The sequence below is a fragment of the Talpa europaea genome (assembly GCF_964194135.1).
Source record: "Talpa europaea genome assembly, chromosome: 5".
In the NCBI taxonomy this organism is placed as follows: Eukaryota; Metazoa; Chordata; class Mammalia; order Eulipotyphla; family Talpidae; genus Talpa; species Talpa europaea.
The window spans coordinates 34,806,070-34,833,415 of record NC_140071.1 but is presented as its reverse complement, the minus strand read 5'-3'; the positions used below and the strand labels follow the sequence as shown (position 1 = coordinate 34,833,415).

At 37.1% G+C, this 27,346-nt stretch overlaps 1 protein-coding gene across 2 annotated transcripts in view; it reads right to left on the bottom strand.

Annotated features, from left to right (window-relative positions):
• Positions 1-27,346, bottom strand: part of ARB2A (ARB2 cotranscriptional regulator A) — a gene marked incomplete at both ends in the record, with an annotated part of 418,987 nt that overhangs the window by 389,199 nt on the left and 2,442 nt on the right. The window contains one exon of one of the 2 annotated variants that reach the window (XM_084234095.1): positions 983-1,084. In XM_084234095.1, the coding sequence (XP_084090221.1) occupies positions 983-1,084 (102 nt within the window). Of the gene's footprint in view, positions 1-982; positions 1,085-27,346 lie in introns of those variants that run through there. The other variant, XM_084234096.1, reaches the window with a different exon arrangement.

The window sequence follows — 27,346 nt, the reverse complement described above, 5'->3', positions numbered from 1 at the left end:
TCTAAGCCACGGAAATCTGAGCTGGACCTATATAATTATAACAACTGGAAAATGATTAAATGGGAATTTCAAATATAAGGAGTATTTGAAATGGCACAGTGATTTGAAAGAACAAAGTATAGATTTAATGTGGGTTAAAAAATCTCTTCCATTTTGTTACCATTTGTGTGTGGGTTTTTTTTTTTTTTTTGGCTACCACAAATTTTATATCCGAATTCTTCTTTTAGCCAACTAAGAATTCTAAAATTCTTTAGAAAAATTTAGAAGCTTCTTAAATGAGATAATGAAAGTTTCATTTCAAAGATTTCCTAAGAGTTTATGCCATTATAAACCTGAAAAAGATGTTGCTAAATATACCAAGTTAACACTGCTCTTTTAGAAGTTTAATATTAAGACCCAGTTTCCTGTTTTCAAATCCTCCTCCTTCAAAATATATTAATTAATCCTGAATTCAAAGGTGAACTGTATTTTTTTAAATTATATATATTTTACATCATTGCTCATTTTTAAACGTTGTTTTTTTTTTTTTTTTTTTTTACTTATCCCCCCCACCTCGGGTGTAGTCCCCATAGAATTTCCTTCACCAATTCAAAGGTGAAATGTATTATGCTAAAAGTAAGATCCTTAAAAGTGACATCCTTTCCTCTCGAAATGCAAGCACCTTTGCTGTTATGTTAGTCTATGTTTATGCAAGACAATATCAAGGATATTTAAAAAATAAATAGTAGGTTTTTATACAAGTGTGTTCTAGATGTCTATATATGAAAGGCACACACATGTGCAAAGGTATAACTATGTACAAAGGTGGTAAGTACAGGGAATGTACATGAAAGGGCATATTACTTGACTAAAGAATTTTACTAGGAAAGGATAAGTCATTATTTTTCAGCATTCTAACTGGAAATAAAGGTAGCAAATAATTTCTCCCCTATGATGCATTAGCATTATCCAGTAAATCCTGCAGATAGTACGCACCACTTACTTTCATTAAAAGCATATTCAAATCCTTCCAGGGTATCAGGAAAATCAAGAGGTGGTTCATCTTTTTTCATTAGTTCATCCAAATCTATCCTGGATAATAAATCTAGAAAAAAAAATGATACAAAATTTGCTTGTAAACATTTTCACAATAACAGAGATTTTATCATAAATATTTTCTATTAATTTTTATTTGGTGCCTTAGCTAGTAATACTATTAAATTTTTAAGTTCCTAAAATACTATATTATGATGAAGTACAATATCAATATAATTTAAGAAATCAGGATTTTGAAAGTACTTACAACAGTAACAACTCAGATCCTATGTAATACTACATAAATTATTAACTTCTTCCCTTCAAAATATATAAGAACTTATTTGTAACTTATTAATGTCCTTCTATAGTACTGAAAATATTACATTGTTGGGGGGAAATAACTATTAAAATAAAACCTGCTCAGTGGACAAAACTGGTTGACACAAAGCTTTTATGTTCTTCACATCACTTGATCCCATGGAGTAAAAAAAAAAAAAGTCATTAAGATTTTTTAAATAAACATTTTATTTTGTATTCATTTTAGATTTACAGAAAAGTTGAAAGATAGTACAAATAGCGTCTGTGTATACTTTACCCAGTTTCCTCCATACATACTATCAGTTACCATGGTATTTGCAGAATACAGAAACCAACACTGGTAACATTATTATTAACCAAGCCCCATATTATTCATCAGTTTCTCCATTAATATCCATTTTCTGTTCCAGGTTGCATCCACAATATATCCCATTGCATGTAGTCATCATGTCTTCCCAGTCTCTCTTGGTCTGTGACAGCTTTTAGTCTTTGTTTTTTTTCCCATGATCTTAAACTACTTCGAGGTATATTAGTAAGGTATTTTGTAGAATGATCCTCAATTTATGTTTGTCTGATGTTTTCCCTTAAGATTAGACTAGAGTTACAAGTTTGTAGAAAGAAAACCACAGAAGTGAACTGCCCTTCTCATCCTCATTATTTCAAGAGGAACATGATATCCACGGGACATCACTGTTGATGGTAACCTTTATCGGTTGTTTAAGGTAGCCTTTGCAGACTTCCCTACTATGAAATTACTGATTTTCCCTTTCCATAATCTATTCCTTGGAAGTGACTAAGTGTAACCCCACTTTCAAATAGGGAGGCTGAATTAGTTCTACTTACTGAAATAGAGTACATCTAAATATTTATGCAATGTTTCTGTGTGGAAGAGTTGTCTCCCTCCATTTATGCACTTATTCAGTCACTTATTTATACTAGAATGGACTCATGGATATTTACTGTACACTATGGGTTAAAATCCAATACATTATTTATTTTGTTTCTCAAATTATTCCAGGGCTGGCCATTTTAACTGGCTCCTGTTTTTCTTTTACATGCTCTCATCAATTTATTTTTTTGAGCATTTCCTTAGTTTCTGTTACTACAAGATGCCCCAGGCTCATTTGTATTTATTTTCCTTGCCTTAGTCCTAGAATCAGTTTGTCAACAAGTAATTAATGACATCCATTAAACTAATTATAGGGTGAGGCAAAAGTTCTTACTATATCAAAGTCATCTCAAAACTCAAAAAAATGAAGATAAAAAATGAAAAGTTTCAAATTTGTTTGGCTCTAAAAAGATATGAAATCATTATTGTTGAGCAAAGAAAAAAATAGGTTTTGAGGTTTTTCATTCTAACTGAAGTTCCTGAAAAGAAACTCAAATTCCTAGAAAGTAAAAGTCCTCTGTATAGTAAAGAAAATCAGTCCTTTTTTCTACTAAAGAAATATCTCAAGAGTAACACTTTATTTCTGTCTCTCATTCATAGAGATTTAACAAATCCATCTGTATGGACCATCAAAACATGCCAGAGAAAAAATAGCTTGTTTACCTCCTCTCTAGTCTCTTAAGAGAACAATAAATCAACAAAAAATTCTTTAGTAATTTTCAATGTTGTATCAAATAAACCTCATCTCACAAAAATATACCCTCTTCAATATGCAAACATAAAAATTTTGGCAAATTCTTTAGTAAAACAGAAATGTCACATAATATCCATCTGGACTAAAATGGGTATATATGCTGAAAAATTTTCATTCATTAGTAAACTTGTGAACACCATATAAGTCTGCAAAACAGTAAAATAGGAGTATTTCATATCAAAAATTGGCTTCGAGTGCTTAGAAGAAGCTTACTTCTTTCTTTCCAAAGAATTGAGGCACTGAGGCAAAATATGATCCCTTCACCTCAAAACTTAGAAAACTTTTAATCAGATGCACAGAAACCATCCAATAAATAAGCAAATGTATTATGTCTAATAGCCATTTTTCTTTCTGTTTAAATCACAAAACGCTACCTAACAACTTCATATCATTTTAAAGATTTTACATACTTTACTCCATTTGGTCATCATAACCCTATGAAATAGTAATGCATATTATAAGCTTCACTGTCTTTCAGACAAGAAAATGAGTTCACAGGAGTAGGAAGATTTATCCAAAATTGTATACCTCAATAGTAAAGTAGAATTTATAAAATAAACATATTTACCAATACCTAACTCAGCGCTCTTTCAAAATCACATACTCATTCTAAGTGTCATATCAACTCTAAAATATTCTGCCCTCTTTCTCCATTGCCTTCTAAAGTACAAGCAGATACTAATACAAATGCTTTTCCTTTGCTCAAAATGTTCCTTTGAATAAAATGAACTAAATAGGCATTCCTCTATCTTCTCCTCTATTAGTAAGAACACCAGAGATAGTTTTTATTTCATTTGCATTGAGAAGACATAGAATTGTCAAAAATTATTTCTTTGCTATGTGAAAGGAAAGCAATACTGTATAGCTGCGCTTTATACATACAATGGATTCCAAAGACAGTGGATTAGGCAAAAATCAAGTATAATACAACATTTCCATTGAAAATTCCTTCAATCATCTGCAAAATACAGTACAACTGAATCCATAAAACCTAAATATGGAGCAGATACGACACCACTGTTTTTTCTAAAACACACCTCTGACATGCTCTCATCTGTTTATTTTTGTGACTCAGCAACAGGAATTCTAAACTTTACCTAAGCATATGCAGTAGCTAGATAAAAATACCATTTAAGGTAATCAAAAACCTCCCCAAAAACAAAAGCCCAGGACCTGATGGATTTACAAATGAATTCTACCAAACATTCAGAGACGAATTAGTGCCTATCCTTCACAAACTCTTCCAAAAAATTGAGAAGGAAGGGACAATACCAAACACGTTCTATGAAGCCAACATTACACTAATACCAAAACCGAACAAGGACAACACAAAAAAGGAAAACTACAGGCCAATCTCCCTAATGAACACTGATGCAAAAATCCTCAATAAAATTTTAGCTATCAGAATCCAACAATGTATCCATAAGATAATTCACCACGACCAAGTTGGATTCATTCCAGGGGCACAAGGATGGTTTAACATCCGAAAATCAATCAACGTTATCCAACACATCAACAAAAAGAAATATAAAAACCATATGATAATATCAATAGATGCTGAGAAAGCTTTTGACAAAGTGCAACACCCATTCATGATAAAAGCCCTTGAAATTCTTGGGATACAAGGAACATACCTCAACATCATAAAGGCCATCTATGACAAGCCAACAGCCAGTATCATTCTCAATGGTAAACAGCTGAAAGCAATTCCATTAAGATCTGGAACAAGACAAGGATGTCCACTCTCACCATTGCTTTTCAATATAATACTGGAAGTCCTAGCCAGGGCAATAAGACAAGAGAAAGACATCCAAGGAATCCAAATAGGAAAAGAAGAAGTCAAACTATCACTATTTGCAGACGATATGATATTATACATAGAGAACCCCAAAAACTCCACAGAAAAGCTAATTCAACTCATCAATCAGTTCAGTAAAGTGGCAGGATACAAAATCAACACGCAAAAGTCAGTAGCCTTCCTATACACCAACAATAAATCTGAAGAAGAAGAAATCAAAAAGACCATCCCTTTTGTTATTGAAACAAAAAAAGTCAAATATTTGGGAATAAATCTAACCAAAGAGGTAAAGGACCTATACAAAGAAAACTATAAAACACTGTTAAAAGAAATAGAAGAAGACACAAAGAAATGGAGAGACATCCCCTGCTCATGGATTGGAAGAATAAACATTATTAAAATGGCCATCCTTCCAAAAGCAATATACAGATTCAATGCTATTCCAATCAAAATTTCAATGTCATTCTTCAAAGAAATAGAACAATTATTGATGAAATTCATATGGAATCACAAAAAACCCCGAATAGCCAAAGCTCTCCTGAAAAAAAAAGAAGGGAATGGAGGCATCAGACTCCCAGACTTCAAACTATACTACAAAGCCATAATCATCAAAACTGCATGGTATTGGAACAAGAACAGACATACAGACCAATGGAATCGAATAGAAAATCCAGAAATAAACCCACAGATTTATGGTCAACTAATCTTTGACAAAGGAGCAAAGAATATGCATTGGAGCAAAGAAAGTTTGTTCAATAAATGGTGCTGGGAAAACTGGGTCGCTACATGCAAAAGAATGAAGCTTGACCACCACCTCACACCATACACAAAAATCAACTCAAAATGGATTAAAGAACTAGACATAAGACCTGAAACCATAAAATATATAGAAGGAAATATAGGCGAAACACTACGTGATTTGCACATCAAAGACATCTTTACAGACACATCACCCAAAGCAGTGATAGTGAAGGCAAAGATAAACAGCTGGGACTACATCAAATTAAAGAGCTTCTGCACAGCAAAAGAGACAATAACAAAAACAAAGAGAAACCCCACCAACTGGGAGAACATTTTTGCACCCAACACTAATGATAAAGGACTGATCACAAAAATCTGCAAAGAGCTGATGAGACTCAACAACAACAAAGAAAATAATCCAGTCAAAAAATGGGCAGAAGAGCTTAAAAGAAACTTCTCTGAAGAGGAAATGCAAATGGCCAACAGGCATATGAAAAAATGTTCAACATCACTTGTCATCAGGGAAATGCAAATCAAAACTACCATGAGATACCATCTTACACCAGTGAGAATGGCACATATTAAAAAAACTAGCAACAACAAATGTTGGCGAGGGTGTGGAGAAAAAGGAACTCTTCTGCACTGTTGGTGGGAGTGCAAACTGGTCCAACCACTGTGGAAAGCTGTGTGGAGATTTCTGGACCTACTAAACATTGAGCTTCCATATGATCCAGCAATTCCACTCCTAGGTATTTACCCAAAGGACACAGAAACATCAATTCCAAAGAACACCTGCACCCCTATGTTTATAGCAGCACTGTTTACAATAGCTAAGCTTTGGAAACAACCCAAATGCCCAAAAATAGATGACTGGATCAAGAAGATGTGGTACATATATACCATGGAATATTACTCAGCATTCAAAAAAGATAAACACATGCAATTTGCTGCAACATGGATGGCGCTGGAAGGGATCATGCTCAGCGAAATAAGCCAAAAAGAAAAAGAAAAATACCGGATGGTCTCACTCATAGCAGGAATCTAGAGAACTTAAATAAGGGACCAGGAAAATGAATAACTATAAGAAAGTGAAAATCAAAATCAACAAAAAACTATGAACCAGAGACACTTTTAGGGGGGCGGGGGCGGGAGGGGAGGGATTGGGGTCAGAATGGGGGGGCTGCAATTGTATGGGGAATATAACAATAAAATTTATTAAAAAAATAAATAAATAAATAAATAAAAATTGAATAAAAAAAATACCATTTAAAACACAGAAGAATTTAAAACTGAGATGCACATATTTGTATACCTAAGTTCATAGCAGCATTATTCAAAATAGCCAAAAAGTGAAAGCAGCCAAAGTGTCCATAGACAAATGAATAGTGTGATGATGAATTATTATGTGTCAACCGGATGGGGCCATGAGGTGGCCAGAAATTTGACTAAACAATATTTGAATGTGTCTATAATGCTATCTCTGGTTAAGATTAACATCTAAATCTGTAGACTAGGTAAAGCAGACTGTCCCCTACCTTCAAATTAGTGAACCTCATCTGCTCTACTGAAGGCCTAAATAGAATAAAAAGTCTAAGACAGATTTCCCACTTTCTGTCTGTGTTCATGCTGGGATATCAGTCATTTGTCTTTAGGGTCAAACTTGGACTAGAACTTATACCATTGCCTCTTCTGATTCCAGGCCTTTAGAGTCAGAGTGGAATTATACTATCAACTCTTCTGGTTGTCTAGCTTACCAACAATACATCTTGGCACTTCTCAGCTTGCATAATGGCAGAAGCCAATTCCTGTGGAGAACCTTGACTAATACAGACTTTGATATCAAGCGTGGTTCTAGAAGACTAGAATATTAAGGAAGAATTTCTGAATTGGTTCTGGGGTTGCCACTTTGACTGACTTCCCAGCAAAAAAGTGCAGTGAGAGCCCATGGTGTGATCTGACAATAGAGAGCTCAAGCACAGCATAAATGACCTGAACAGAAGTTTCTATATGTGCCCTAAAAGAGAACCTACTCTCATTTTGCAATTGGATGAACAGCAATGCAAGAAGATTGCTACAGTGGATTATCATTAAACTTAATAAGGTGGTGACTTCAAATACAGCTGCTATACCAGATGTGTTTTCATTGCTAAAACAAATTAAAACATCCCCTGGCACCTGGTACGCTGACACTGATCTGGCAAGTGCCTTTTTCTCCATCAATGTCAATAAAACCCACCAGAAGCATTTTGCTTTCAGCTGGCAAGCCCAACAATATACTTTCACAATCCTACCTCAGAGATATATCTACTTTCCAGTCCAATATCATAAATTAGTCCACAGGGATCCTGATCACCTTTTTCAACAAGGTATCACTCTGGTTCTTTACATCAATGACATTACACTAATTAGAACTAGTTAGTAAAAAGTAACAATTACTCATGACTTACTGGTAAGATATGAGAGAGTAGGAAATTAATCTGATAAAAAAATTCAGGAGCCTTCTACCTCAGTGCAATTTCTGGAGATCTATTTATGTAAGACACACTGAGATGTCCCTTCTAAGGTGACAATTGGTCTCTCTACAATCAAAATAGGCAAAACGTTTAGTGGACTTCTTTAGATTGGATGTAACATATTCTTCCTGTAGGTGTATTACCCTGACCTACTGAGCAAGCTACCCAAAAAGCTGCGAGTGTTGAGTATCGTACCAAGTGTAAGGAGGCTATGCAATAGATCCAGGCTGCTGTGCAAGCTGCTCTGCCTCCTGGACCATATGGCCCATCAGATCTAATGGTATCAGTGGCAGATGGAAATGCTGTTTGGAATTGTTGCTATGCCCCAACAGAAGAATCACAGCACAAGACCTTGGAATTTTGGAGCAAGTCCTGACATCCATTGCAGATAACTTACTCTCCTTTTGAGAAACAACTTTTGGTCTGTTCCTGGGCGTCAGAGAAGACTAAATGCTTAACCATGGACTGACAAGTTATTATGTCACCTGAGCTACCCATGATGAACTCAGTGTTAAGTGACCCACCAAGTAATAAAGTTAGATGCACACAACAGTATTCCATCCTAAAATAGAAGTGGTACATCAGTAGTATATCAGGAACAAGTAAGCAATGAATGCAAAAGTTACTTGTAGTAAGTGGACCAACTATGGTCTTCATTCATGCTATACTGCCTTTACCTATCAGTATACACTTAAAGTCTCATGACAAGTTCCCATAAACACTTGAAAAAAAGGAAGGGAAGAATTGATTCTGATTTACAAAAGGTTCTGCATGATATCCAGGCACCACCCAAAAGTGAAAAGCTGTAGCATTAGAGTTCCTTTCTGGGATATCCCTGAAGGACAACAGTGAAGGGAAATCTTCCCACTAGGCAGAACTTAAAGCAGTGCACCTGGCTGGTCAGTTTTCTTAGAAAGAAATGTGGCCAGACCTGTGATTATACAATGATTCATGGGTGGTTTGACTAGAGGGTCAGGTACTTGCAAGGAACATGATTAGAAAATTGGTGACCAAAAAAAAAAAAAAAAGAAAAGAAAAGAAAATTGGTGACAAATTTGGATAAGAGATAAGAGGACAGGCATCTCTGAAGTCTCGGAATGGGCAAAGATGGGAAGGCATCTGTGTCTCAAATGACTGCTCATTAGAAAGTGACTGCAACAGAGGATTTTATAATCAAGTAGATAGGATGAACTCTTCTGTGCACACCAACTCTTTACCCCATGACAATGGGCTCAGTAATAAAGTGGCCATGGTGGCAGGGATGGAGGCTATGAATGAGCTCAACATTAAACACTTCTAAAGTCAACCTGTCTACAGCCACTGCTGAGTGTTCCACCTCTGCATAAACCAACACTTAAACCCCAATATGTCAACGTCACCCATCCCCTGAATGATCAGCTAACTAATCGCTGGCAGGATGACACTGGACTGCTTCCATGAGGAAAGGGACTTTTTTTTTTCGCTAAATAAATACTTTCTCTGGATTCAGATTTGCCATCCCTGCATGTAATGTTTCTACTATACTAGTGATAGACATACTAACCATAGACATACAGAATTGCTTAACTACTATAATGGTGTCCTATGCAGCATTACTTCTGATAGAGGAACTCATTTCAAACAAAATAAATGCAGCAATGTATCCACAGTCACACAATCCACTGATTTTATCATAGTCCACACCACCTAAAAGCAGCTAGTTTTATAGAATGGTGAAATGGCCTTCCAAAAACTCAGTTACAAAGCCATTTAACTATCCATACCTTACAGGGCTAGGGCAAGATTCTCCAGAAACCTGTATATACTAACTTGGTAGCTAATAACTTCATTCTATTTTTCCCAAAGTCAGGATTCTCATCTCTAAAAATTAAGGGTTAAAATGAAAGTGAATCTGTTATAGGACAGGGAGAGGGGCAGCCCAAACCCCGCAAACCTGCCTATTCTAAATGGGTTCTGCCATCCGCCGCATCAACACAAAACATATGACACTTTAATGGGAAGGAACTTTAATAAAAACTAGGAAACAATACAGGTAAGGCAAAGAGTCTAGTTTCTAAATGAAGCACCCAAAGTTACCCGTCCCCTCGTGGGTAAAACTCCATCCATATGGGATCGGCCCAGAGCAAGGCCCCAAAGCCTGCCACAAGTCTAAAGCATCTTCTAGTGGGGACCCACAGAAAAGAGTCAGAAACAACCAAACAAGCCCGGAAGGAAAAGAGCAAAATCAACATCAAGATAAAAGCTGCCATTGTCACCTCCCCACGGGTCTCACCCACATCTGTGTCACCCAGTCCACGACCAAAAGACAAGCGCAGTTTCTTCACGTGTCTCTAGGCTCCATGTGCCTCTTCCAGGTCTCCTAGCTCCATCCAGCTTCCTTCCTCAGTCTCTTCTGCAGCTCCTTCTCTCCCTGCTCAGCTCCACCCTTCCTTGGGTGGGGCAGGGAAGCTGGAACCTCCCCCTTTCCTGGGGACCACCCTGTTACAAAACCAGTCACTATTATCACTAGTAAACAAGGAAAGAATGTCTATTCTCACTTTTCTTATCCAGCCCACCAGTGGAAGTTCTAACCAGCATGCAGAATCAAGAAAGGAAATAAAAGTTATGTGACTTGTAAAGGAAGAAATAAAACAGTTTAGTGTACAAATGACATGGTTACTACTTAGAAAATCCCAAGGACTGTACAACAAAAACCTCCTAGAACTAAGTGATTTCAGCAAAGTAAAGGATATAATAGCAACACTGAAAACCTGATTGCACTTTCATAAACTAACAGTAAGTATGTAGCAGCTAAAATTAAAACACATCATTTAGAATCACTCTTTAAAAACTAACATTTAGGGCCTCCCCCGTGGCGCAGCGGTTGAGCGCTGGGTTGCGAAGCTGCCCGCATCCTCTGCAGCGCCGGTTCGATCCCCGGCTGTTCCCCAGCCACCGGAGGAGGGTCCCACATGGCGCACGCAGACCTCTCATGCCGCCCGCTGCTCCCCTCAGCAGTGTACCTCGGTCCTTCTGCCTGCTCTGCTCCCCACTCTGGCTCTGGTGAATTCTCTCACCCTCCCGCACTTCTGACTGTACCCAGTGCATGTATAAACAAACAAACAAACAAATAAATAAAAAACATGCCGCTATAAAAAAAAAAACAACTAACATTTAAGCATAAATTTAGTAACAAATGTATTAGACATACTGAAAATCACAAAATGCTGATGAAGAAAATCAAAGACCTAAGTAAGTGAGAGATAAATCATACTGATGGATTGGAAGACTCAATAGAGTAAGTGTCAAGTCTTACTCCATTCATCTATAGTTTTAAATACAACCACTCTCAAAATCTCAGAGATTTTTCTGTAGCTAAAGAAAATTTACTCTAAAATTGTAAACAATTTTGAAAAGAGAATGAAGTGAGAAGAAATCACTTTTCAATGTAAGATTTCAGTGTGTGGTATCAAAAAGACATGGATACATATTTGTGGAACAAAACAAAGACTCCAGAATGAAATCTACCAAAAATCATGTAGAACATTTTTTTAAAGGTGAAGAAGCGATTTACATATTTTTGCAACTGAACATCAACAGGTAGAAAATCAAACACTGACCTAAGTCGCTTACCTTAAATAAAAATTAACTGCAAATGCATCATTAATTTAATATAAAATATAACTATTAAACTTTTAGAAGAAAATAACTAGGTTTAGTATGAACATTCTTAAATAGAATATGAAAATCACATTCCATAAAAGAAAAATTAATAAATAGGACTTGCTCAGAATTAAAATCACTTGCCTTGTTTAAAAAGATGAAGTCAAGGTGTGGACTGGGAGAAAATAATTACAAAGGGCATCCAAAGGACTTATATCTGGACTATGAAAAGAACTCTCAAAACTCAATACTAAAAAACCAACAATCCATTTAGAAAATGGGAAAAGATAGGAATAGGTAGTTCATCAAAGAGGTGATATGGATGATAAATAAGCACATGAAAAGCTGTTCAACATCATTAGTGCGATACATACCCAGGAGAATGAGAAAAATTTTTAAAAAGTGATAAAAACAAATGCTGCATAGGATGTAGAGAAGATAGATCACTATACATGCCTGGTGGAACTATAAAATGGTACACAATAACATTCTGGATGTTTAACCTAGAAATATTAAAACTTTTATCACACAAAACTATACATGGATGCACTGAGGAAATTTATTTATATTAATATAAAGTAGAAACAACTCAAACGTTCTCAATGGGTTAGTGGTTAAATGTACCGGTACAGTCAGACAATGGAATAAGCAACAAAAAGAAATGACCCATTGATTCATGCAACAACATGAATGGCTCTCAAGGGCATCAAGCTCGTTGTGGAAAGAAAATCTGAAAAGGTGACATAACAGTGTCATCAAAATGACAAAACTGTAGATATGGAAAACAGATTATTACATGATAGAGGTGAGAAGCAGGGAATATGTATGTCTACAGGGATTTTGTTTATGGTGGTGGATCATTTCTATATTTTTATTATGGCCCTTGTTATACATGTCAATATATGGGATCAAATTTGTATAGAACTACATCAATGTGCACACACACAAACAAGACTGGATATAAAACTTGATGAAAACTGTCTAAAACTTGATGAAAACTATCTAAGGACTACAGTTAACAGTACCATATCAATGTGAATTTTCTGGTTTTGATATTATGCTATAACCACATAAGGTGCCACTATCAGGAATATCTAAATAAAGTGTTCGCAGAACAATATGAACTATTTTTTGCAAGTTTCTGTGAGTCTGTAATTATTTTAAAATAAAAAGTAGAAGACAAATAGTAGTAGAATGTTTATAGGAAAAACAATAACTTACTGTGAGGTTTATAATTTATGTAAGAATAAAATGTATAGTAACAAAGCACAAAGACTAGAAAGAGAAAGTACACTGTTGGGAGGTTCTTAAATATATGTGAAGTAGTATAATACTACTTGCAGGTAGATTTTGATTCATTGAAGTTGTAGATTGTGAACCCTTGGGCATAAAAAGAAATAAAACAGAGGTATAATTAATAAGCAAATTGTAATAGGAAATAGAAAAAAATGCCAAAACTCTTATATAATGACACAGCATAGAAAGTGAACCCTAATGTAAGACAGACTTTAACAATAATTTATCAATATTGATTCATCAATTATAACAAATGTACTGTACTAATGCAAGATGTTACCAATAGGAGAAACTTCAGTGAACTAGGTATATATGTAAATTCTACTATCTACTTGTGATAGTTAATTTTGCATGTCAATTTGGCTAGACTATGATACCCAGTTATGTTGCTATTAAGGTATTTTTTAGATGTGATTAACATCTAAATAGAAGCCTTTATGCAAAGCAAATCATCCTCCATAATATGTACAAGTCTCATGCAATTAGACAAAAGCGTTAAAAACAAAGACTACGATTCCCCAGAGTAGAAGGGATTCTCCTCAGAGGGCAACACAGAAATCCTTCCAAAGTTTCCCTCCTGCTGTCCTTAGGTTTTCCAAGTCAATACTGTGACATCAACTCTTTCCTTAATTTCCAGGCTGGCATGCTTCCCTACAGATTTCAAATTTTCAATCACTAAGTATATGAGCCAATTTTCAACAGCAAATTTTCTCAATATCTATCTAATCTAGATAGATAAATGGATAGTCATGCAGAGGGAGAGAAAGAGACCTCCTATTAGTTATAATTGTCTAGAAAACTGACTAATAAGCTGCTCATTTTTTCTGTAAATCTGTAACTATTCTATACAGCTAAGTCTATTAATTTTCTAATTCAAAATAAAGCAGGAAAAAATTTAAAACAATATGAAGCATAGGTAGCACAAACAAAACAAATACCAAGATGGTCAAGTTACACAACCATGCAGGTAATTACAAAAAATTCTAATTAAAAGGTACTTTCATTCAAAAAGCAAACTTACTTATATGGTGGCTATAATATAAAGATACAGAAAATGAAAGGATTGAAAAATATAACATGGAAACAGTAATCAAAATTAAATACAGAGTAGCTATATTATATCAGAGTACACTTCAGAAAAACATGACTATATAAGGGTAAAAAAGGGAAAGGTCACAATGACAAGTCTCAATTCATCAAGAGGATTTAACAGTTCTAAATGTGCATTATTTAATAACAGTGCTTTAACTGATTCAAGTGGATGGAAAACAAAAATTCCACAATTATAACGGAGATTTCAATACTTTCCTTGCAACAATAGAATAAGTACATAAAATGGGTATAAAAAATCTGAAAAAGAAGCAAATCAACCTACTTATATTTATACAACATTCTAAGAAACAGTAACTTGCACATTTTTAATGCACATGAAACATTCACCAAGTTTCATGTTAATACACATAAAACATTCACTGGGCCAAAACAAATCTCAATGAACTAAAATGAATTGAAATCACAAAAAGTATGATGGAATTAGCCTAGAAATCAATGGAGAAAGCTATTAGGTAATACCCAAATATTAAACAAGAAAAAACTTCAAAAAAATCCACGAATCAAAAAAAAAATTACAAAAATTTAAAAATAACTATTTTTTCTAGTGTAAAGTTCATTTATTTTTAATGAATTATTTTTTATATAATTCTTACATCATTTTTCATTTTTGCATAATGTATGCATTTTCATTTTAGTTATAGTCCCCATATAATTCCCACCCCCCTTTTTCTGACCCTAATCCCTCTTTTCCTTCCCCCCGCCCCCCCACTGTAGTATGTCTCTGGTCTATAGTTGCTTGTTGACCTTGATTTTTACTTTATTGCAATTAGTCTTTTTCCTGGCCCCTTATTTAGGTTTTCTCAATTCCTGCTATGTGTGAGACCATCCGGTATTTTTCTAAAAATAACATTAAATAAATGAAAATGGAAACACAACATATCAAAATTTGTGTAGCACAGTAAAGCACTATATTGAGCAAAGTTTACATATTTAATATAAATATTAAATATTTAAGTAGAAAGCAAAAAAGGTCTCAAATGATATGAATTTTTTTTCCAGAAAGAGAAATAAAGGACAAACCATTCAAAGTGAAAAAGAAATAATAAAAATAATGGAAATCAATGAAACAGAAAACAGAAGAATGTGGAAAATCAATAAATCATAGGCTATTTCTTATTTCCTTGATAGATCTGTATTCTTTTGTCTACATGTAACAGCTGTTATCTATTTTGCTATTCCAAAAGCTGTTTCTTAAAAAAAATTGATAAATAGACAAATCACTTGCCAGAGTAATCAGGGGGGAAAAAAAGAAAAAGGTCAAGTTATCAATATCAGATTCTATGAACACTAAAAGTATAATAGTGAATATTAAGAAATATGCTATACCACTACCATGATAACTGAGATAAAATAGACATTCCTTGAATTATCCAATAAACTAAACGAAATTTGAAAACAGGTAATCTGAATAGCCCTATATCTATTTTTGGAAACTACATTCAAACTATAAAAGTTACCACAGAAAGAAAAAAGATGAAAGGATAAGCCAGACCCATGGGCATCACTGATGAATTTTATCCAAAAGTTAAGAAAGAAAAACACAGCATTCCAGGAGACAGATCTGAGGAAACACTTCTCAGCTCATTTTAAGAAGCCAGCATAATAACCTTGATACCAAAACCAGACAATTTTTTGTAAAGAAAGAAAATTACAGAATATACCTCACAAACAGAAGCAAGAATCTTCAACAAAAATGTATCAAATAGAATTAATCAATATATAAGCAGGCAGTACACTGGAAATTGTGTTAAAATTGTTTACCCTAGCAATGAAAGACCGGTTTATCATTTGAAAATGCTTCATTGTAATTCCCTGACACCTAAATTCTAGGATTCAGGTTCCCTGCTGCCATATAAATTTAGGTCTGCTCAAATGTGTTTCTTATCCTCTTTAGACTAGTGGCTACTGGAGGTATATTCTTTTCATGGATAATGGCATGAGTCCAATCGCTGACAAGTCATACAGCAGTAGCATATTGTAAGGTTCTGCTTGTGTCACATCCATTAACAATCCACTGGCCAAAGCAAAGCTGAAACCTTGATTTTCAACAATGAGGTTGGAAATACACTATTCCCCAGAGAGGGAGTAGTAGTTACTGAACAATAATAAAGACCATCACAAATAATGAAAATAATTCAACATTATGTTCTCTAATGTCTAGATGGATTTTTGATCAAGGTCAAACATTTTGTTGTTGTTACTGTTCAGGGTGAGGGGAGTAATAAAAACAAGTTTACATGAACTTAAAAATACAAGTTGCCAGGTTATAGAACTCTCCTAGAAGTCCAACAACAAAGAAAGTTTTCAAAAAATCAGTGTAAGTTATTAGACAAACTAAAATCTTGTACATGGCAAAGGGATAAAAGAATCTTTTTAAGAAATGGAAGCAGTTCTTTACATGGCTATTCCATTGCCATCTCTAAGGAGATGAAAAATGTCTCATATAATATGCATCCTTTTAGTTGTAACAGGCATCATCACCATCTGCATTATCATTATTAATACAGTAAGCTAGTTTAAAGTACTTTCCTCCAAAATACACTGCTTTATCCTTATTCATCTTGAGTTTTATCTGCCATTTTTCTGCCCACTGATATAATCTTACATGATTTTTCTAGTCATTTATCATATTATATGAAGCACTTTTCCAGTCATAAAAATTAAATCACCTTTATGTAGATCTTGCCATGTAAACCTAAACCCTTTAAAGAATTGCAATCAGGGATAATCATCAATTCATTATTCTGTGCATCATATAGCCCGGTTTAAAAAAAAAACAAACACAAGAATAGAAATGCCTTCTTGATTTAGGAATAAACTTTTATTCAATGTGCCAATTCGTCCTGAAATTTATTTTACTGTGCTTTTGTTATTTACTAACATTTCCAATTCGATTCCCTCATTAATCATTACAAGTTCATGTGTATACTACTAAGTGTTCTCATTCCTATTGTGCCAGTGAAGAGAAAGATTTAGAGAAGTTAAACCTGTTCAAGGTAAGTATTGATAAAAATATATGAGCTTGAATAGATAGTTCTATCTTTAGACCCTACTCAGATTCTTTAATGTCACCATACTATTAAAGGAAGCAACCTCCCAGCCAGTAGGTAGTTTATAGCCAATTCAACAGTAAAAGGTAGAGCTTTCTAGACTCCACCCTGATTCCTGAATGGAGGCTGCTGTGAACTAGAGGGGGAGAAAAACTAGGTTGACCTTATAAAGACTTAAAACAGGAGAACTGCTCTCCTGTTATCAGCTTCCATATGCATTCTGGTCTCTGTTCAGCTGACAGTACCTGCTTGCAGGACAGAGGACACCCTGCCAAGTGACGGCCACTAAATTTCCTTCTCTTTCCTTCTCTTAGGTCTCCCCTTTCTTACTCAGATGTAAATCTGCTTTTGAGGCTTGTCCTGTATTCTTAAATATGTGGGTGAGGACTCAATGAGGTAAGGAATGACTAGGGTCCATTCCCTCTTCTTGAGTTTGCCCCACAGAGTTTTGGCACCCAGTGTGGGCCCAGACATCTGTAGTTAGCCAGGCTAAGGGACCCTTCTTTGTCTTGGTCACCATAAGCTATGTTGCAATTGCTGGACATGTGGTGGAATTTTTATCTTCTCCTTTAGAGGTGTTTGGCAAAATACGTCAGTAGTTCTCTTGTGTGTGTTTTCTTCAGACATAATTTCAACCCTCCGTTAAGGCAGTTCTTTCTCCTCCTTTTCTTCAAGTTTTTATTTAGGCAATATGATAAAGGCTGTTGTATAGATGCTGATTTTTGTCATATGGGAGGTCCTGTGGGCAAACACATGATTGGAACAAGTTCAGTTGTAAGTCACTTTTTAGGAAACATGTGGTTTTTTTGTTGTGATATTACTTGAACTATATACTATATACACAGAGTTAGAGGAAAAGTGACTTATTGGTGGATCTTTCAACTATGATGCTATTTTGTGATTGGAAGCATTTTGTAAAAGACCAGGCAGAAGGGATGAAGTCTCATATATAAACCCATTATGTAACACATGAATTAGAATTAGAAAAGCCAGAGGCCCATTTGATGGCACTAGGAAAGAGAAACAGTCTTCCCCTGACCTTGACAGTTGTCAAGGGGGTAAAGTAGGAGGAGGCCCACTCCTCAGTGGAGACTCTGAACTCACCAGAGGAAAATCCCTTTCAAGGGGCTAATGCTCCTCCTGAGAAGACTGCAGAGGATCCACAGGGATCACTGCTTCCCCCAAAATGGACTAGAATGGCGTCTACTTCTAATACCATTCAGGGCACCCAGTTCGGCCAAAGATGCTGCCCTGGGATAGGAGAGTTCCCTCTTCACCAATTACCAAGGGATCAATGGAACAACTGGGGCAACCTGTCGTTACTTATGGTGATATACCCTTTATTCCACCACAGACCTCCTGAACTAAAGAAATCCTAGGCCTTCATCCCAGCAGGATCTTCAAAGGATGACTGAATTGTTTGTTTCTATCAGCCTACTAAGGAGGACATACACAGCTGAATGCCCAAGCAAAAGAGTTTTAGTAAGACATTACAAAATCAGCAAAGTATCCAATGAGGATATGCCTGATTTCTTAATAGGATTATTCAAACTTATTGTTCTTACGTAGACATTAATCAGATACTCCAGAGAATGCTCAGATGATTAACACAATATTCACTGCACAGAATACTCCAGATTTTAGGAAGAAATTAACCAAGATAAAAGGCACCACAGAAATGAGTCCTTCCAAGTTGGTGGATGTAGTCTTTAGAGTTTACAATGTAAGAGAAAAAAGGAGGCCTAACTTTCCATTGTTTTTGTAGAGAGAGGACAGGACAGGGTTAGGAGAAAGACAGAAGGGACATGGAAAAGAGAAGCAAACTTTTAAGGAAGAATTAGTGTGCTCATTTTAAGGAACATTGAAAATACAGGGGTCCCAGGTTGGAAGAAAAAAAAAGAGAGAAAGTGAGAAGGAAAGGAAGCAGATGACAGCATGAAATGAGGATTCTGGTAACCGCCACAGGATGGAATTTAGGCAGAGCAGAGGGAATTAAGAAGCAAGGAGAGGGGAAAGGAGATAAACAGTAGTCAAGAGTCCAAACTCAGATGAGGAACAGGGAGGTACAGGGACCCCACTCAATCTGAAAAAGGCCTGTAATGATAACCCATTTGGAGCCCCAAGTAATTCTTACCATAGGGGGCTGTTTCATCAACTTTTTGGTGGACACTGGAGCAACCGCTGTTAGGCTTTGAATTCTAAATTAGCATGGTCAGCAGGTGTACTACACTAATCACTGAGACTGTGGGAAGGCAACAGAAAGCCTTCTTATAATCTTTGGAATGCCATTTTGTAATATAAGCCTCCAACATATCTCTTAATGCATGAAAGAGTGTCCCATTCCCTTTCTCCTTGGCTAGGACCTCTTCAACAAGCTTAATGCAACAGATATTTTCTCACTTGACAATCACAGGTTATACCTACAAGGAACCCCAGAACATGCCTTGCAATTCCAGATGGTACTCATTCAGAACACTCCACCAAAAGGTAAAAGAGTAAATAAAATGGCTTAGGATGGTGGAATTCTGGGATATGCCAAAAATGCACCCCCTGTAAGAACAAAAGCAGTAAAAGGGAGCAGGACCCCAAGGAGAAAGCAATATCCTCTAAATGAGGAGGTCTTGCAGGGAATTTAATCATTATCACAAAATGTTCTTCAATCTGGCCTCATTTATTCCTGCCTCTAACCAACAACACTCCGATCTTACCAGTAAGAAACCACACACAAATAACTACCCCTTTTGTTCAGAATTTGAGGGACACTAATGAGACTGTTCAGAACATATTTCCAAAGGTGCCAAATATTTACACTATGCTAACAGCCATACCTGACGATTTCTGCTGGTTTTCAACATTGGACTTAAAGAATGCCTTTCATAGCATCAACTGCATTCCTGGAATCAGTTACTTTTTGCTTTTGAATGGAAGAACACTGAGTCTAAGAGCACTACACAATATTGCTGAATTCACTATAATTCTTTGAGGGTTTAAAAATGCCCTGATCATCTTTGGGGAATTTAGGGTAAATGATTGTCAGGCTTTTCTGCCCTGCCTCCATTAGGATTGGTGATGGATCCCTGAGGTCCTGTATGCATGCCTGATGGCGGGCACCTGGAGCAGGGTGTGGGCATAGGTAGGTGGGCTCACATGGGCTGAGACAGAGCCTATAAGGGCGGCATCTTAAGGGCAGAAGAGAGAGAACGAGACCACGCAGAGAGCCCAGAAAGAGTGAAGATTTGCTGGAGGCTGGGAGGCCTGCCAGCCTCCTGGCCCCCTGGCACCCCTGCCTGCCGTGTACCTGGTAAAATCCCAATAAAAGCCTGAAAAAGCCACCGAGGGCTCCAGGACTCTCCTTTACCTGTCTGCATAGTATCATGAAGATCCTGCGCTACGTACTTTCCTGCCCCTACAGGGAAATACTGATCAGTGATCTCAGAAAGCTCCAACCAAAATGGGATCCTCCCACAATATGTGGATGATTTACTGGTTGCCAGCCCTGACTATGAATCTTGTCTAAGGAATAACATATTGTCTTTGAACTACCTGACAGAATTTGACAATAAAATTTTGACTCAGAAGACTCAAAGGTAACAAACTTGGGATATGAGATTAAGAAATGCAAACAAAGCCTTCAGACAGAAAACAGGTGATTTAAACTCTCAAGTCACTGGCCATTGAAGACAATTACATGGATTTTGGAAATGTCTGGAACTTGCAGAACTTGGATCCCCAAATGGGGTCTAATAGCAACATCTCAGACAGTGAGACACAGACACTGAACCTCTGTTTTGGACTCTGCAATGTCGTCAAGTCTTTGATGAAATAACGACAAAACTGATCTCAACACCAGCCTTAGGGCTGCCAGATCCCAAGAAGCCTTTACAACTCTATGTACACGAGAGACAGGAAGTCAATGATAATCCGTCTGTGATAATAAATCATTCTGGGAGTAATAATCTGATTATTAGGGAAAGAAATATAGCCCATTGCAAACCTATCCAACAAGTGGACCACAAAACTAAGGGTCATCTCCATGTTTATGGGATGCAGCTGCCACATGCGACCTTCTATACAAAGCAGAGAAATGTAGTTAGGGCAGTGCATCATTGTGTATGTGCTACATGAGATTTTGATATTACTAGACCAGAAGGGTGGACTGCAGGATGCATGGGGAAATATCCAGCAGTTGTATTAGATAATCCCAAAGTGCAGCTGTGAATCACTAGCTCTTTAATCCAACTACTTTGTTCCCAATTTATGCAGGGAGCTTTGAGGATAAAATCTTAACCAATAAGTGTTTAGAAACTATTGACAGTGTATGCTAGTCAATCAGATTTGTATGAACAGGACCTGCCAGATTCAGAGTAGGAACAGTTTATAAATGAGAGCAGTTTTATGGAACAGGGACGCCGATATGTAGGATATGCAGTAGTGAGGCTTCAAGATACCATAGAAGGCAAAGTTCTCCCAGCTGAGACGTGAGTACAGAAAACCAAAATAATAGCTCTGACCTGAGTCCCGAAAAACTCTCAATTAAGAGGGTAAACCATACAAAAAGGACTTTTAATATGCCTTCATGGTTCTGAAAACACATGGTGTCATATGGAAAGAAAGAAGGCACCATCCAGCCAGTAACAAAGATATTAAGCACCACTAGAGCTCTTGGCCTTGCACAGGTGAATAGTTTGGCTAGTTCAATGTAAATAAAACTGCCTTTCCAGCAGTCAGTGGTGAAAGAAATTTAGCTTTAGAAAACTGAGGTTTGTCCTCATGAAGAAGCAAAGAGAAAGCTCTGTGTCTTTGCAAATGAGTTAAACTGCAATTTTATGTTATTCCACGTGCGCTAAATGAAAACCAAGAGAGCGGTATTCATGTTGCATATCTTCTCCTTTGTGTTTAGTCTGGTATCTGGAGGACAAAATTGATATATATGGCACCTATAGTAATTTTGAGCTCAACCACATACAAGGAACTAGTACAGGTGCTTCCTGGAGGTGTGCTGTGGGATAATATTCAGTAAATGAGAAAACTAACTTGGAATTTAATGGTTTGTTTTAAAACAAGGATGTGTTTGGGCCTCCCCTAGTGGCACAGCGTTTGAGCGCTGGGTTGCGAGGCTGCCCGCAGCCTCTGCAGCGCCAGTTCGATCCCCGGCCACGGGCGAGGGTACTACAAAAAAAAAACAAAAAAACAAAACCAAAAAACAACACCACCCCACCAAGTACATGTTTGAAGTTGTGGTATCAAGGATACTATTTTTTTACTTTACTACCTACATCATTTGTGTAGGGTACACACAGGATGGAAGTGGCAGGTCTAAGATGAACTTGCCTATTATGTCTTTAAACATCAGGTAAAATAACAGTTGGGAAATTAAGGGTTTCTAAAAGTTAAAAATTCCAATTGAGGATGGGCTACTACTCAGCTATCAATAAAGATGAATTCTTGCCATTTGCAATATGGGTGGAACTGGAGGGGATTATGCTATATGAAATAAGCCAGAAAGACAAAGACAAAATACCAGATGATTTCATTCATACATGGATATAGAGAAAACAAATAGTAACAAAAAAGGATCACGAAGAAACTGACAGAACAAAATCAAAATAAACCCTAAAAATGACTGCAAAACTGAGGATACTTAAAGGGGGTGGGTAACAGAGGTGGGAGAGGACATAAAGGTCTCTAGCAAAGGATTATAGGCACTTGGATGGTGGGTATGGGATAATAACATACATCTGACTAGATATGAACCTATTACCCTAAATCATATACCAATGTTATCTCAATAAAGGAAAAAAATTCCATTTTGTGGAAATGGAATAAAAAGTGAAGGTATGATAAATGGAAAATTATTACTTTTGGGGAAAAATAATATAAGACAATGGGAAGTCTAATTTTGTCAACACTGTGCTGATGGAATTTAGTTAGAGTTTTTATATCTTAAATTGCCCCTGTTGGGTAAACATTTTTTTTTTCCTTTTATGCTAAAACTTCCCAGAAATCTAAATTAGGAAAAATTGGCAGCCTTTTGTTTGACTGATTAAAAGAAACTTTAAGCTCAGTAGAGCTCCTAAGACAACCCATAAAATTTCTATTTTTTATGGGAAAGATATGACAAATTTGACCTATTCAATATTTATCTGCTTTTTAGAACTTAATGGGAAGCACTTTTCTTGAGAGAATGTCTAACCTTAGTACACACATAAATATTAATATTGGTGTTTTAAAAATTATGTGGGACTTCTTAAGTCTCATATAATATTGCTTGTCAATTCTGGTGGCTGCTATTTTGGAATAATGTAAGTTGTAATGCTGAACAAATATCCATGTTAATTTTTGGTATTTCAAAATTTTAACATCTGCATAAATGTTTCTGGAAAAATTTACAGGAGAAAAAACTTGGCAATATTGTAAGATCAGTGCTAATTGATGAGTTTGCTAATATAGGAATGGACTATTGAAAATGAACATAATTTTAATAAGTTTTTTTTTTTAAAGATTTATTTATTTATTTATTTATACAAGCACTGGGTACAGTCAGAAGCGCGGGAGGGTGAGAGAATTCACCAGAGCCAGAGCGGGGAACAGAACAGGCAGACTGACGAAATACACTGCTGAGGAGAGCAGCGGGAGCGGCAGGAGAGGTCTGTCACGCCATGTGGGACCCTCGCCGGTGGCTGGGGATCAAACTGGCCCTGCAGAGGCTGCAGGCAGCTTTGCAGCCCAGCACTTAACCGCTGCGCCACCAGGGGAGGCCCAATTTTTATAAGTTTTGTTCAGATGATACCAGTTTTTAATTCAAGAAATGTTTTTTTCTTTTAGCTGACCATGATCTGCAGCCAACATTAAAGTGCATTTTCTGAGTAGAACTCTCTCCCTGAAATCATCATAATATGGAAAAATGGTAACAGGTATTCTTATCACTCAAGGCAATGTGTATAGCTTTGTATAATTTCAGTACGTATTATTATTTGTTTAAGAAAATTGGAAACATGGTTACATTAATATTGGAATTGTGATTGGAATGTCACAATTTAGAATAGATTGCTTCTGATGGCTGAGATTGAACAGATAAAAAAGAGCCTGCCACCTTGCACGCAGAGCTCTCCTCAACTTCCCAGCAGAGTAGGGAAACATACCTCCATTGGCAGGCCAAAGACACCAGAGAGAAAAAGCCTTAGGAACTGATAGAAGAGGAAATCTCCTAAAGTACAACTGGAGTGTTGAGATGGTACCACAGAGTTGCTCCCAAGCCTGGACAGGCCAAATTTGCTCAATATGAGATTCCATAGGGAAAGTTGCAACAAAATCACTGGAAATTCTACTTGGTTATTTTACACTATGAGTTTATGAAAAAACAGATAAAATGGATTAGAATTATATGTAGTTTACAAATGCATTTTATTGTACTATTTGATAGAACTGGGATGAAGGTGGACAGAAAATTATTTGAGAAAATTATTTTAATAGGAGCGTCTCCTAGAAAGTTTTGAGGGCGCCCCCCACCCTATAACTTTTTCTGCTGTATGTTTGCTATTTGTTACACTAAAGTCTCCAGCATTTTTTGGCTAAGACTATTTTGTGGAAATGGAAGATACTGCTACACTGGCTAAGCAAGGACAATACCTCATGACTGACTGGTATTTCCTTTGAAAAGAGTGAAACTCTGGAGAAAACTGTCTTCCAAAATGATGCCCAAACATCCAGACACCTGACTTTCATCACCATAGAAAAGGTGACAAAAATTGAAAGTGGGGAATTGTGAAAGGACCAGTGAGAAATAACACCTGAGCCCGTGGATGGCACTTGATGGTAAAAGATGAAAATTTCCAGATCCCACTCCCTAACTCCCTGAATGGTGGTTGTTGGGTTCTAAGGGTGCAATGGAGCTGCCAGATTGACCTCAAAAAGACTTAACACAGGGCCTCCCTGGTGGTGCAGGCAGTTGAGCGCCGCATTATGAAGCTGTCCTCAGCCTCTGCAGTGCGGGTTCGATCCTGGCCAGCCAGGTGAGAATCCCACATGGCGGGGCAGACCTCTCCTGTCTCGCCTGCTGCTCCCCTCAGCAGTGTATTTCGTCAGTCTGCCTGTTCTGTTCCCCACTCTGTCTGGTGAATCCTCTCACCCTCCCACGCATCTGGCCTGTATCCTGGTTCTTGTATAAATAAATCAATCTAAAAAAAAAAGACTAAACATAGGGGCCTCCCTGGTGGCGCAAGAGGTTAAGCAACACTCTGTGAAGCAATCTGCAGCACGAGTTTGATCCCCTGCCACCACGGAGCAACCCACATGGTGCAGCAGACCTCTCCTGACTCACCGGCTGCTCCCCCAAGCAGCATACTTCCATAGATCTGCCTGTTCTGTTCCCTGCTGTCTCTGGTGAATCCTCTCATACCTCCTCCCCTGCATCTCTGGCCTGTACCAAATGAATAAACCTTTAAAAAAAAAAAAAAGACTTAACACAGGCAGGCCACTCTTCTTTCGGTTTCTGTTTGCACTCTGGTCTCTGCTCAGCTAATGCTCTGCTGGTAGAACAAACAAGAGCCTGCTGCATAAAGTCATAGATTCTCTTCTTCTCTTAGTTCTCCCTTCTCTTACTCCACTGTGAATCAGATTTTGTGTCTTGTCCTGTATTCTTAAGTGTGTGGGTGAGGATTCAATCTAGGTCATCCTTCTTGCCTCCCAAGTGTGCCCCACAGCAATACTTCTAAAATCCAGAAAATCAAATTTGAACACTTATATACTGTTTGTCAGAGTGTAAACTGTAATCACGAAATGGGAGATCAAATTTTCACATCAAATAAGGTTAAAGATGCACAAAATCTTGTATGTGGTAACCCAGAAAGACTATTTAGATAGAAAGTCACACACATTCTTTATATTCTCTCCCAAATTAGCTAAGTCACTCTCAGCAAGAACCAAGCGTGTAGTCAAACCTCCATGGTTGTCCACAACTGTCTCCAATTCCTGTCTTCCTGTTCTCTTCTGAAGTTCTCCAAATAGGCTTTCATTTACATCAGTTTCCTGAAATGTCTTTATGAAGATCATGAATGACCTCCACTGTCAAATCCAAAAGTAAGATTCTTAGTCCTTGTCTAACCTGATTCATCATCAGCATATGACTAAATTATTTACATTTTTTCAGTTGGTGTTCAGGCTCTCATTCTTGCTCCTGGTTTTCAGCCTATTTTACTAAAAATTCAATTCCAGTCTATTTTGATGGTTCCTCCTCACCTTCCTGATTCTACAGTCAAGAGAGCCCAAAGCTCAATCTTCAGACCTCTTAAGTGGTACACTAACACCTCAGGTGATCTCAATTAAGATCATGACTTTAAATATTATCTTTAGGCTTAATGATTCCCAAACATCTTATGACTAACCCAATTACTCAACAAACTTGAGAATCAATATCTCCACTTAATATTTAAGTTATATCTTAATTTCATATGTTTAAAACCTAACTCTCTCTTTCCATAAAACCACTACAAGCTGATTTTCCCACAGTTTTGTTAATCAAAATATTGGCATCTATTTTAGTGCTATTTATAAAACAATGCTATAGTGGGAAGGGCTACAGGGTCAAGAACAGTGGCCAGTAGAACACACACACAATGGGTTCTCACACACACACAATTTCAAGACCACTCATGCTTGGGGGACAACAACAATGGGGTTCATTTAACAAACAGGGGAAACAAAGGAGTTTTCAAGGCCCCAGTGGCCAACCATCTCACCCAGACAGTATCCACAGGGTCCAAAAGTCCAAACGAAAGGCTGCTTTATCCAAGATGGTGCTGTCCCACCAACAAGGGCCTGGCACTTGCCGGCAAGCAGCAGGCCAGGACCCAACTCACCACAGCTGGAGATGCTCAGAGGAGGGGCAGCTGAGGTGACATTGCAGCAGCCTGCAGTAACAGTCTGGACAAGATGGAACACCAGAAGGAACAGCACTGGGAGGTGCTGCCAGAAGGCCAGATACACCATGTTAACAGCTCTTTGTGAATTGTTGGCCCACACCAACTGTTATACCAGCAAGGCACAAGGCAGATTTTTCTATTGATTTGGGAGACAGATAAAGGAGAGTCCTGCAGCCCTCAGTGACTTTTTCAGGCTTTTAGTATTCTATCTACACCAATTGTGGGGCAAGCCCACAGGCTGGCAAGGCAGGAGGCTGGGGTCCAGGAGGTTGGTAGGCCTCCCAGACCCAACAAA